This window comes from Chlorocebus sabaeus, chromosome 2 (assembly GCF_047675955.1).
Source record: "Chlorocebus sabaeus isolate Y175 chromosome 2, mChlSab1.0.hap1, whole genome shotgun sequence".
NCBI classification, from domain to species: domain Eukaryota; kingdom Metazoa; phylum Chordata; class Mammalia; order Primates; family Cercopithecidae; genus Chlorocebus; species Chlorocebus sabaeus.
In genome coordinates, this window is record NC_132905.1 from 90,127,115 (window position 1) to 90,140,630 (window position 13,516).

The 13,516-nt window shown below is 44.0% G+C and overlaps 1 protein-coding gene across 15 annotated transcripts in view; it reads right to left on the reverse strand.

Annotated features, from left to right (window-relative positions):
* Nucleotides 1-221: 221 nt before the first annotated feature.
* The window catches only part of SETD4 (SET domain containing 4), a 107,547-nt gene continuing 94,252 nt past the window's right edge, over nt 222-13,516 (reverse strand). For 13 of the 15 annotated variants that reach the window (XM_073010439.1, XM_073010445.1, XM_073010426.1 and 10 more), the window contains 8 exons: nt 12,486-12,574; nt 9,737-10,166; nt 7,921-8,095; nt 5,934-6,015; nt 4,994-5,074; nt 2,568-2,691; nt 527-693; nt 222-403 (listed from right to left, as the gene is read on the reverse strand). In XM_073010439.1, the coding sequence (XP_072866540.1) occupies nt 559-693; nt 2,568-2,691; nt 4,994-5,074; nt 5,934-6,015; nt 7,921-8,095; nt 9,737-10,166; nt 12,486-12,574 (1,116 nt within the window). In that variant the 3' untranslated portion in view covers nt 222-403; nt 527-558. Of the gene's footprint in view, nt 404-526; nt 694-2,567; nt 2,692-4,993; nt 5,075-5,933; nt 6,016-7,920; nt 8,096-9,736; nt 10,167-12,485; nt 12,575-12,669; nt 13,129-13,516 lie in introns of all 15 variants that reach the window. The other 2 variants (XM_037984773.2, XM_037984774.2) reach the window with 2 other exon arrangements.

Here is a 13,516-nt window from a genome sequence, read left to right on the forward strand (position 1 = left end):
CTGGCGGCTGGGCCACCCTGGCAGGAACCCAGGACTACCTCACACTTTCTCACACTCACCGCCCAAAGCCACCCACTGCCAACCTGCCCCAACGGTATCAGAGCATCTTAAAAGCACAACCGCTAGACTCTGAGAGCTGCTGTGTCAGATAAGAAGCAGGCCCCGTGGTGACAGACCACACACGGACGCAGCTGGCTCCTGGCTCCCTGGCAGTCCGCCTCTCTCCTCACAGTTCAGCACTTTATTCGGAAGAGCATTAGACGTGCTATCCAGACAGCTTGTCCACCTTCACTCACAGCCTCACAGTCCCAGAACCTGTGCTGCCCCCTGCAGAAATCCTGCACGTCCTGGGGGCAGCCACCGCCCCAGGCCACGATGACGCTCTTCAAATTAACTTCTGTTTCTGTAGGAAAAGCAAAAAGAAAAGGATGAAGTTCCTAATTGTTGAGCAGATGCCACTCTCAACTCTAAACTATATAAATTTAGTCCATCAAACCTTAGTCTAAAATGTGTGACTAACACCCACCAGAGGAGGTGACCAAACGCGCTTTGGTGAAATTATGTAAAAGCTGTTTGCAAACTGTGCAGGGTCTTGGCAGATGCCCTGAGAATCTTTAACTCTTCCGTCCACAAGGATTCCACCAAAGTTAGTTGGTTTATTAGGGCCTCTTTTTCATCCTTCATATGAGACACCTGAAAGATGTTTTTTAATTATTGTTATTGCAGTTATATATATATATCACAGAATGTACCTTTTTAACTAATTCTAAGTGTACGGTTCAGCAGCATGAAGTACATTCGCACTGTTACAGATTCACCACCACTCTCCAGCTCCGGAACTTTTTCTATCACCCTAAACAGAAACTCTATAACCATCTATCAATAACCCTATTCCCCTCTTCCCCAAACCCCCAGTTACCTCTACTCCACTCTCTGTCTCTATGAACTTGCCTGTTGTAGGAACCTCACAGAAGTGAAATCATACAGTATTTGTCCTTTTGTGTCTGGCTTATTTCATTTCCATAATGTCTTCTACATTAAAATCACTCTTTAAATCCCAGGCATGTTCTCATACGAATGAGCTGATTTCTCATTTAACTAAAACATTTACTGAACAAACACATCAATAAGAAAAAATGCTTGAAGTCATACAGTAACTTTTACTTTTTACCTTTTAATAAAAGGTAAAGGCAAAGATATGGAGTCAACCTAAGTATTCATCAACAGATGAAGAAAGAAAGAAAACGTGGCATATATACCCAGTGAAGTACATTCAGCCTTATTTAAAAAAAAAAAAAAAAGGAAATTTTGTCATTTGTGACAACATGGATGAACGTGGAGGACATGTTGTCACATGGCAATAAGCCAGCACAGAATGACAAATATTGCATGATCTCATTATATGTGGACTCTAAAATCGTCAAACTGATAGAAGCAGGGAGTCAAATTGTGGTCACCAGAGGCTGAGGGGTTGGAGGAGGATTAGGGAAATATTGATCAAAAGACAAAATCTCAGCTGGACAGAAGATTAGTTCAAGAGGTCTACTGTACATCGTGGTGACTAGTTAGTAACAACATATTATGTACTTGAAAATTGCTAAGAGTAGATTTTAAGTGTTCTCACCACAAAAAAATAAGTGTATGTGATCATGCATATGTTAAATAGCTTCATTTAGCCATCTACAATGTATATATATTTTAAAACATCATGTGATACACTATAAATACATACAATTAAAAATAAAGAGGCCAGGTGTGGTGGCTCATGCCTGTAATCCCAGCACTTTGGGAGGCTGAGGTGGGTGGATCACCTGAGGTAAGGAGTTCGAGACCAGCCTGCCCAACATGGTGAAACCCCATCTCTACTAAAAACACAAAAATTAGCCAGACATGGTAGTGGGCGCCTGTAATCCCAGCTACTCAGGAGGCTGAGGCAGAAGAATCGCCTGAACCCAGGAGATGGAGGTTGCAGTGAGACAAGATTGTGCCACTGTACTCCAGCCCGGGAGAAAAGAGCAAGACCCTGTCTCAAAAATAAAATAAAATAAAATAAAATAAAGAAAACAATTGAGAGAAAAAGCATAGGGACAAGGTTAACAGTCAAAAATGGAGGCCGGACACAGTGGTTCAGGCCAGGTGCAGTGGTTCACACTTGTAATCCCAGCACTGGGAGGCTGAGGTAGGTGGATCACCTGAGGTCAGGAGTTCGAGACCAGCCTGGCCAACATGGTGAAACCCTATCTGTACTAAAAATACAAACATTAGCTGGGCATGGTGGTGGGCACCTGTAATCCCAGCTACCTGGGAGGCTGAGGCAGGATAATTGCTTGAACCTGCGAGGTGGAGGTTGCAGTGAGCCAAGATCGTGCCATTGCACTCCAGCCTGGGCAACAAGAGTGAAACTCCATCTCAAAGAAAACAAAAATAGAGGTAATTACATCAACATTTATTTATTTAAGGCACTAAACAATGCTCTTATGAAATGCACTATCCCTAATAACATGTATAAAACAAGGAACTGCTGAATCCAGACACTTCTTTAAGGATGTCACATTCTGGAAACATACCTTTTGAAGCACAGCATTAGTCTCTTCCATGAAATAATAGCATATTTTCTGGGCTATGTCCAAACTTGTCTTCTCATTCGTATCTGAAATTACTTCCCCAAGAAGTACTTTTTTCCAGCATGTACTAGAACCAAAATGTTCCATGACACAATTTTAGCAGGCTCTCAAAAAGCAGACTTTTCTATTTCAATGCAACACGTAAACTCCTTCTCCTGTTTCTCCAGGAGCATAATACAACTCATTCCATAAGCAGACTCCCCAGACCTCCACGCCACTTGTAGCTCCTGTGTGGAAGCCGACCAGGTAATAAGAAAGGAGGAGGAGGAGCTGAGAAGAAAAAGCACGAGGGGTGGGTGCTCTCTGCAGGCAAGGACTGAATGTTATCATCATGACAAGCCTGTGTCTGACCCATAAGTGAATGAAGTCCTGCCCCCGGCCATGGGAACGAAGCCAGTGACAGAACAGGAGGGCGAGTCCACAGCCAAGAGGCAGAGGACTAAGGAGCAAAGGTAGGAGTTTTCCTTCTCTTCAAGTGACAGTCTGTCCAAAATAGTAGCAAACTGGGACACAATTCACAAAGCCAAATGCTCTGCGTCTGGAAGGAGGAATCTACAGCAAGCCTCTATCCCCAAGCAAGTCATTCCAATGCCCTACTACAAAGGCTCGCAGGAAATGGGGCTCAGTCAGCAGGCAGGGCCCACTCTGGCAGGTCTGCTGTGGCAGGTGCAAGGGAGCCACAGCAGGATGCGGAGCAGAGGCGGCAGCACCAGACCTAGACACTAGAAAGAACTACCGGGAGAAAGAGGATGGAGGACCGGATTCTGAACACCGAGAATCTGGAAGTGGAAGTGGCTTCGAAGGGGAGGAAAGATGGCTGCTGTGGAAGTAAACAGGAGCCCATTAGAATTCAGAACAGCTGGCAAGACACAGCCCGGAATAGTCTCAGAAGGCTTCAGCATCAGAGATGACAGGTGAAATGAGTTCTCAGGAAAGAAAAAGGAAATGATTGTGTCAGGCATGGTGTTCATGAATAACCATTATCTAATTTAATCTTCACAGTTACCTAGCAAAGAAAGCACGATTATCCCCATGCCAGGGCTCACTCAGGAAAGTTGAAGCACCCACCCTAAGTGACAGAGCTAATGAGAGGCAGAAAGAACTGCAAACACGCATCAGCCAGAGCCCACACATGTTTTCTCCACCACCCACTCAGTAAGCAGTAACTCAAATGGAAGAAAAGAGGCCTAAGGAAGACCTCTGGGAAACAGCCAGTTGTTGTATTTAATTTTAGGCTGAAGTGTCCAAAAAGGACTCATACCTTGTTGCCAGAAGGATTTAAAGAAGCTTACATGAATGCACACGAAATAAAAGGTAAGATGAATGAAGGCAGAAAACAAGACAAAGGAAGAAGGGGGGAGAAAAGACAAGACACAGCAGGAATGGGCCAGTGTGAAACCACACGCCCTAACATTAGGTACATTTGGATGGACCTCAGATTTGCCTCTCAGTTTTCCAGTGAACAAGAAAAAGAAGGAAACATCAGTTAAAGAATTCACAGTATCTGTAAGATAAAAACACTCCATTTGCTAAGAATAAAAATAAAAACTATGTTTGGTGTTGAGACCAGGGAGAAATTTTACTCCAAAAGTTCCTAGAGAAAAAGAAGGAAGCAACATCATCTCATCCACAAGAAGAACAGGCATCACGGAAGGGGCACCGACTGCTCCCAGGCACTGTGCCTCATCTCAGTCAGTCCTCCCAACTGCTCAAGGACAGCCTGCACCATCTTCAAGAGGTTCTCCCTGGATATCTAGCAGCAGAAGGTTGAAGGCTGCTCTCCCTGCCAGGGACTCAGGCCGAAGCTGCCCCTGCACTGGGTACAGCACAGCTGGATGTGCCGACAGGTGGCTGCGGGGAGCAGGACTGACAGCAGGCAGGAACATGAGGGAGTCTGGCCAGGATGCACACCCACACCGGGGGCTCCCCAACCTGCCTCCCCCATGGAAAAGTCCAGCTCTTCAGCCAGGCTTCTGGATCTGCCCCAGGGCAGGACCGATGTTAGGAGCTCGAGCTCTACTTGTCCCGGCAAAACCTACCTACTCTCAGACTTTCCTCTGAACGGTGCCAATGCCCACACTTTCTAAAGGATTTCAGGTCACCAGGAGGAAAATGAGTAGAAACAAAAAAATTATCAGAACTATGTATTCCGATTATGATTCTAAAACCAGAATTCCAAAACGGTTAAAACTGAGAAATGAAACATTCACTACATGGGCAAGTTGCATAACAAAAAAGCAACCTCAATGTAGGACATTCCTTTTTCCTCCCTGGTTGGGTATCTGAATGCAAGCCAAAACACAAACAAACCCTCCAAAGTTATATCTAGCCTGTTGCCTCAGCTTCAGACCAACACATGTGAAACTTACAATTTTTCAGCTTCCAGACATAACAACTTAAGGGCTGTGAGTAGCCTCCAAGATGGTCCATCCCATCCGAATGTCAAATTTCTGAAGCAGAAAAACAAATAATGACAAATCCGTCATTTCAGTATTTCATGACCTCACAGCAAATGACTGAAGAGTCCAACACATTTTTAAAGGGGTTGCTAAATGTCATGTAACCTGCAATCTTGGTCAAAGGACAGGAGAAAATCAGTGTGCAAATACTTAAAAAGAAAGCCTAAGTAACAGAAAATTCTCTCCCCATTTTTTTTTAAAGAGTAAACAGCTCTTTTCCAATAATTTTAGTAAGAAGCTTGAACATGAATGAGGGGCCTGAGGCAGGGCCCATGAGCAGGAGTTCCCAGTAAGAGAAACGCTTAAGAACTGGAACTACCCAGGCATCCCACAGATGGCAGCCACCACTGCCAGGCTGCTCTCACACTATGGCGGGATCATTTCAAACTTAATTTCATCCAGAAAAGAAAATCCAAAAGGGAGAGCCTTGAACCCCGTTTAGCCACTTGGCATGGAATCACCTAGCTACCCACCTACCCCAAGAGCCTGCACCATGGTGCCAGGTGCCTGGGCTCTCCTGAGGGCCAGCCTGGCCTTTCCACATGACCACAGGGTAGACAGACTCATCCTGGGCCACCCATCAACACATCCAAGCTCTCTTTTGGTACCGTAATTTAATATTTCTAGCTTGTACCTTATGTCCCTAAAGAAGTTTCTTTCAAGTGTCTTCTACTCCTTATGTCCTCCACAACATCAAGCACAGTTTTACTGCACACAGTAAGTGCTCAATACCTACCCGTCAGCTGACACAGGGTCAAGAGTTGTCTCACCCCCATGGAAAATTTAACCCCAGGTTTTCCATGAACATTTCCTAAAGGAATAATTCTAAGAGGGAAAGAGAAACACTTACTCTATATAGCCATGATCCTTTAGAATAGAAATCTTTTTGTCCATCTGTTTATCTCTTGATGGAAGATATTTAACAAGTATTTCTATATTTAAAAAAAAATCCGACTGTTAGGGCATACATTTGGACGAAAGTATGTCTTCCTTTCCTTCTCAACTCACCTCCTTTCCCCTTAGCAACCCAGACATGCACAAACAGTTCCACCTAATTCACAAGGAAGTCTACTCTTCAAGTCCAATTTAGTCACATCAGTACTGAGTCCCTGAAAGGCCATCAGAATTCCAAGGCTGGAGGACTAAACACGCATAACCTCAGCTCATGCTCCCACTAAGTAAATCCACCAAAAACAAGCAGGTCATTAGGACATCAGCATGACTGTTGGAAAATTACAGTCAACAAAAGTAGAGGCCCTGCAAAAACATGAGGAAAGGTTTACAATACTGAGCTTTTTCCAAACCAGAATTCAAAGTAGTCTGGATATTAGTAACTGCAACTACAAAAAACTTAAAAACTAACTACAAAGCACAAACTAACAAAGCTATTTGGAGAAGCAAGGTAATGAGAGATTTTTCTATTTTACTTTTAAAATGTAAATATAACTAAAATATAATTTTTGCTCAAATTAATTTATTCAACAAATGAATACTTCATGGACATCAATATTAAATTTATCAGGATTTTGAAAACATGAAGCCAATCTCAAAGCTGGTTTTCTAGCAGCAAGACCCAGTTTTTGCTTTTCTATTTTTATTTTGAGAAATCACATTATTATTCTGCCTTATAAGATGGAGTAGTAACAGCTTGGCCAAGTTTCTATTTCCAATCAAATCTATATTAAAAATGCATCAAATTATGTATTTAATAAATCTCTTGCCATTTTTTCATGGCCTAGAAAACTGCTTCTCTACTGTTTCACAAAGGGAAAAATCAGTCTTGTATGTACTTTTTTAACACTATATTTGGAATTTTCACATTTTAAGTGTAATGGCTAACTTACTATTTTAAAATAATAAAACTGGGCCAAGTACGGTGGCTCCCGCCTATAATACCAACACTTTGGGAGGCTGAGGCAGGAGGATCTCTTGAGCCCAGGACTTGAAGACAGCCTGGGCAACATAACAAGTTTGTCTCTATCATATGAAAAAACAAAATTAAAAATAATAATAATAAAACCAGGCCAGGTGCAGTGGCTCACTCCTATGATCCTAGCACTTTGGGAGGCTGAGACAGGTAGATCACTTGAGGCTAGGAGTTCAAGACCAGCCTAACCAACATGGCGAAACCCCATCTCTACTAAAATTACAAAAAGTAGCCAGGCGTGGTAGCGCATGCCTGTAATCCCAACTACTCCAGAGGCTAGGGCACAAGAATCGCCTGAACCTGGGAGGTGGAGGTTGCAACAAGCAAAGATCACGCCACTGCACTCCAGCCTGAGCAACAGAGTGCGACTCTGACTCAAAAATAAAACCAATGATAAAACCAAAAATAATAAAACCAAAAACAAAAGAACATAGATGAAATCAAATGTCATCATGGCATCAACCTCCAGAAACAAGGACTATAGATTTATCTCTGTGATTAGCACAGTGTCTTACACACAGTAGGTGCTTAATAAATATTTTTTATTCATTGCTCTCTAATTCTATTGTTTTTAGTGCCAGTGACAACATCTCAGTATAAACATTTCCATCCTTTAATACTGTATTTATTTCCTTAGCAGTTTTCCTCTTCTTCTATTCTATATTTTGACCCAATGCAATGAAAACTTCTTAATTCTTCTTATCCTAAATATCAGTCAGAGCTTTGTTGTTTTTACTTCAACACTGAAATTACAGTCAGTAAGAGTAAGGCTAGGCCTACCTAGAAGAAAATTAGTGATGTGTATGTCAGTCTTACGGTTTTGATATTTTTATTAAAACTGAAAATACACATCTCCAACTGGGAAAAAAAATTATACAGTGTTTATGTTAAGAACAAAGTTGATTCCCACCTCTTGAGACATAAACACAAGCATGAGGATTATGGACGGAAACAAATCCATATTCCAGGAACAGCCGCTGATTATCGTGAGGGCCGTAACAGATGAATACCTCTTCATGCTTTCTCCAACGTGAAGTCGTTCTAATTTCGTAAGAGTGAGTTTCTTCATTAAATGCTGCTTTTACCTAGAAAGAAAAACTGTTAAAGGTTTTTTTTAAAGTAAGGTGTAAAACTACAAAACTGATTAAGTTATTATGTAATATTAATGTGAGTCAGGTGCAGCTTTCAAACACTCATCAATAAATGTAACTACACTTAGGGAACATGCCACTTCCGGTTTCATCCACCTCGACTTCACCCTGTTGATGAGGGAGGGAGTCCTGCCCTAGGGTGCTGGGGATGGCCACACCACATCACCTGACACAGCACAGATGAGATCATCAGCAGTTTATTGGTCATGTCCACTCATAGCCCAGGGAAGGAGGACATGGTGGTGCCAATAAACTTTATCTGTAAAAAGCTAGAGAGTAAACATGTTCAGCTTTGCCAGCCCTATGTGGTCTCTGTCACAAGTTGTATTTTTACAATCCTTTCAAAGTGTAAAAACCACTCTTAGCTCAGGGCTTTCGGGCCACATGCCCACAGGCTGTAGTTTGTGGTGTGGTCTTCCTACAGTAGACTATAAAATCATTGGTTTGGCACATAAATGCACCAAAAGTCCCAATAAAAATAAATCACTGCACTGGGGACAGACGGAGTTCCCATGTCTAGCATCCCATCACACTACACACCCCTGATATTATTTCATCAACATCAACCACAGAAACACTCATCTAATCCCAGGCTCCTTTGCTCCTGATTGTTAAAGATACTTCTTTCTACAAAAGTAACAAGCAGACAGCCCTTGTTCCTGGGCTAAAAAAGCAGAGCGGGAACCTCCCTAAGCTCTGATCTCATGTGGAGAGCACATGAGCTTAGCACGTGGGCTCACAAGGCATGACTGCTCTTCTCACAGTGGAATGTCATGTAAAGGTGACAGCCAGGACACGGATCCCAGCCATGTCCCTCCACAACACACCCCAAAAGCATTACAGGTGAGTCGACTGATGGACATTCTCCTGCTCTCCAAGCCAGGCCTCTACCCCTGCATGCCCTGCAAATAACACTCGTTTCCCAAATGAGCCACCTGGGGAAAAGGCTCGGGAGGATGCGATCTGTGACCACCTCCCAAATCAGGTTTCTTTCATCATTTCCCAGAACCCTTTCCCCACAAATACCCATCCATTCAATAAACATTTACTGAACACCTACTATGTGCCAGGCCCTGCCATGAGCACTGAGGTGACAAAGAGGAACAAGACAAAGACCCCATTCTCAAAGATTTCAGAGCTCAGTGGGAAAAAGATCAAGTCAGTCAGTGATCAGAGCAAAGAGAAATGCTGTGACAGCTATAACACCAAGTTTAAAAGCGACAGAGCAGGAAAGCAGGCTGGGCTTCAGTCCTGGTCTGGGAGGAGGAACGAGGGAGAAGGAAGGAGGGGTCTGCACCGCAGGCTGCTGGAAAAGACCGGACAGGGGATGCAACACGAGGTTCTGTAGGCCTGAAGAGCAAAGTGGAGAAAATGGGCAGAGGCAAGCACTGCAAGAGGGACAGTGGGGTCTGGAAGAACAACAGGAGCCTCCTGACAGGAGGCCATCCCAACAGGGTCACCTGAAGCTGCTGACGTCTCTCCCTGTGGTGTCACTCACCATCTACAGTCACAGATTCTGGGCAGTGGAAGCCTTCCTATCCAAATAGAATAGCTGCTTCCTTGTCAGCGTCTCACCTGGACATGTGGGCTATGATTCAGCAGGTCCAGGTATGGAGCGAGCGCACAGGTGTCCGGCTCTGCAGAAAGGCATTCCCGCCGCCTGGGCCTCAGGTACACGGCTCTGGTGTTGACGGTGCACCAAGCCCACAGCAGGGCACTGTAGCTGAAGATGCTGCCAACAGCCTCCACAAACAGAGGCTGCAGAGAAGAGAAAAAGTCTCTGGAGGAAGCAAAGAACTCCTGCACATGGGCTCTCTGCTCTTCAGCCTTTGCTTTTAAAGATTTGGGAAGAAGGTTCACCACTTCCGGCTCCAAACAAACAGGGCAGGTATAGGCCTTGGGTAAAATCTCCAGGTAAGGCTTCCAAAGAGATCGGTCCCCAGCATGCTTTTCTGAAACTAAAAAGGTACACAGCGCCAGCAGAGGAGACGGAGGCGGCTTCCACCTTTGAAAATTAAAAGCCGGTTTAAAGGAATTACTTTGATTCAAAATATGAAATAAGCCAAGCAGTTTGTTTTGCTGCCAGAGGGAGTGTGTTCAAACTATCAACACGCTCAGTTTACTTAACAGACTCAAAAGAGTTCCTTCCTTCCTTCCTTCCTTAAGGCTCTTCCTCTCCGGGGGAGCACAGCCCCAGTGCCAGTGCTCTGAAAGAGCCATACTTACATGTCAGAAAAACTGACGCACTAGGCCAAGTTCCAGGTTTGTTTGCAAGAGATTCCTCGTTGCAAAAAAACCTCTTTGCTTCCAACTTGGTTCTCCAGTTACAAAGCTTTTGATCTAACTCCATTTGTCTCAGCTAAATAAAGATACAAAATATGGTGGGGAAAAAATGGTGGAAAGAACTGAGACCTGCACCATCCGATATAGTAATCACTGGGTACACAGAGCTATTTAAATTTAACCGTTAATTATTTAGAATTAAATAATATTTAAAATTCAATCCCTCAGTGAGATAAGCTATGTTTTAAGTGCGCAATAGCCATTCAGAGCTAATGGCCACTATACCGGACAATGCAGAAAAAACATCTGTCATTGCTGAAAGCTCTGTTGGAGGACACCAACCTTAACCAAAATGGAATATGCTCATATACACTTGTGCAGTTCTAACGCTTTTATTCCTAAGTTTACTTGCTCTATTACAAATTATGTATCACAGTATTTTTATTTGTTTTGCACAATTGCCAATAAAAAGATCTCATGTTGCCTGAAGATATTTAGAAAAAGTTTTCATCGATCCTTCAAGGTCCAGATTCCTATACTGCCATACATTCTACTCAAAATTTCAGAATGATTCAGGAAATGTTTATAATGACAGCATCCTTGCCTCTACACAGGCCTAAAAGACCTATTCACCTTCTTCCAAAAACATGCCGGGGGAAGAAAGTCCAGAACTTACCTAACGGTTCAGAAACAGCATATGCCAGGCACAGTGGCCCTTTGCCTATATCCCAGCACTTTGGGAGGCCGAGGTGGGTGAATCACTCGAGGCCAGGAGTTTGAGACCAGCCTGGTCAACATGGTGAAACCCCATCTTTAATAAAAATGCAAAAATTAGGCACGGTGGAGCATGCCTGTAATCCCAGCTATTTGGGAAGCTGAGGCATGAGAATTGCTTAAACCCAGAAGGTAGAGGTTGCAGGGAGCTAAGATCACCACTGCACTCCAGCCTAGGCAACACAGCAAGACCCTGTCTCAAAAAAAAAAAAAAGAAAAGAAAAGAAAGAAAGAAACGGTATACTCTTTTAACCCTCGTAATTTAGAAATCCCTTCCACTGCGGGTCTCTCACTCTGTCTTCAGAGATGCCCCAAAACAAAGGCCCAGCAGAACGTGTGCCAGAAAACAGTTCTCCCACATCAGCCTCCTCTCTTCTATACCCAAATAAAACTACTTCTTTCATATTGTCAACAGCTCTTCAAAGTTCAAGAAAAACTGAAGTACAATAAGGGTAGAAATAAGAGAGAGTAACTTACATTTGTCAAGAGCTACTATGATGGAAGAGAACAGGCTACTAAGAGCCAAAGCACTCTGCTGTGATTTACATATATTATCCCATTTCATTTTTATTTCTTAGTAAGTGATAGATGGGGGTGTCACACCCACACTCCAGGAAGCCTATTAAAAACCTTAAAAATGCCATTTATAGTGAATTAAGAACAAACTTTCCGGCTGGGCACGGTGGCTCACACCTGTAATCCCAGCACTTTGGGAGGCCGAGGCGGGAGGATCACGAGGTCAGGAGTTCAAGACCAGCCTGGCCAAGATGGTGAAACCCTAACTCTACTAAAACTACAAAAAAAAAAAAATTAGCCAGGCATGGTGGCGGGCCCCTGTAATCCCAGCTACTTGGGAGGTTGAGGCAGGAGAATCGCTTGAACCCAGGAGGCAGTGGTTGCAATGAGCCAAGATCACACCACTGCACTCTAGCCTGGGCAACAGGTGAGACTCCGTCTCAAGACAGACAGACAGAGGGGAGGGGATGGGAGGGGAGGGGAGGGGAGAGGAGGGGAGGGGAGGGGAGGGGAGGGGAGGGGAGGGGAGGGAAGAGGGGAGGGGAGGGGACGGGAGGGGAGGGGGAGGAAGGGAAGGGAAGAGGGAGGACAAACTTTCTAGAACAGAGTAAACTTTTCACATCATTTCAGGTATTTATCTGCTCTAAAAGGGACTGGGTATTAATGAATTATGTCTCAAGAGACATATTCGCCAATGACAGACTTTAAGGAGAAGCACTTGCACCAGGTAAGCATGTGTGTGGTCACTTACTTAGTAATGTATGCCCCTAAGTAGCTTCGAATCACTGTGTCCGTGGTGAGCAGGCAACTCTCAGGCAACGAAATAATCATCTGTCCCTCCTGGCCAAAAGGAAAGCAAAGTTGAGGATGCCTATGCTTTGGGAAGAACCCAGGAGTATGAGTCTGAAAAAGTCTTTGATCCCACAGTCACCTACCAAGAACCCACTATAACTCAACCAAAAGCCACCAATGGAGTCGCTCCCAACTCTGCGAGTCAGCAGATGCACATAACGCTGCTCCAATGCCAGGTCCCACAACCCCAACAAAAATGAAAGCGTTGACAGGCAGTCAACCCTTCACCAGAATAAGTGGTGGAAACATGTTGACAAATCAAATTATACTGTTTCTTCTTTTTTTTTTTTTTTTTTTTCCGTGAGATGGAGTTTTGCTCTTGTCTCCCAGGCTAGTATGCAATGGCGCGATCTCAGCTCACTGCAACCTCCACCTCCCAGGTTCAAGCGATTTTCCTGCCTCAGCCTCCTGAGCAGCTGGGACTACAGGTGCCTGCCATCATGCCCAGCTAATTTTTGTATTTTTAGTACAGACAGGGTTTCACCTGTTTCTTCACTTTCTTATGCCAGGAAATAGTGCTACCAATAGCAAACAAACAGAAACTGTGGGGGAAAAGAAAGAGATCAGACTGTTACTGTGTCTATGTAGAAAAAGGAAGACATAAGAAACTCCATTTTGATCTGTACAAAGAAAAATCATTCTGCTTTGAGATGCTGTTAATCTGTAACTTTAGGCCCAACCCTGTGGGTTTAAGGGATTTAAGGCTGTGCAGGATGTGCCTTGTTAACAATATGTTTGCAGACAGTATGCTTGGTAAAAGTCATCGCCATTCTCCATTCTCTATTAACCAGGGGCACGATGCACTGCAGAAAGCCGCAGGGACCTCTGCCCAAGAAAGTCTGGGTATTGTCCAAGGCTTCCACCCACTGAGACAGCCTGACATATGGCCTCGTGGGAAGGAAAAGACCTTATCATGCCCCAGCCCAACAC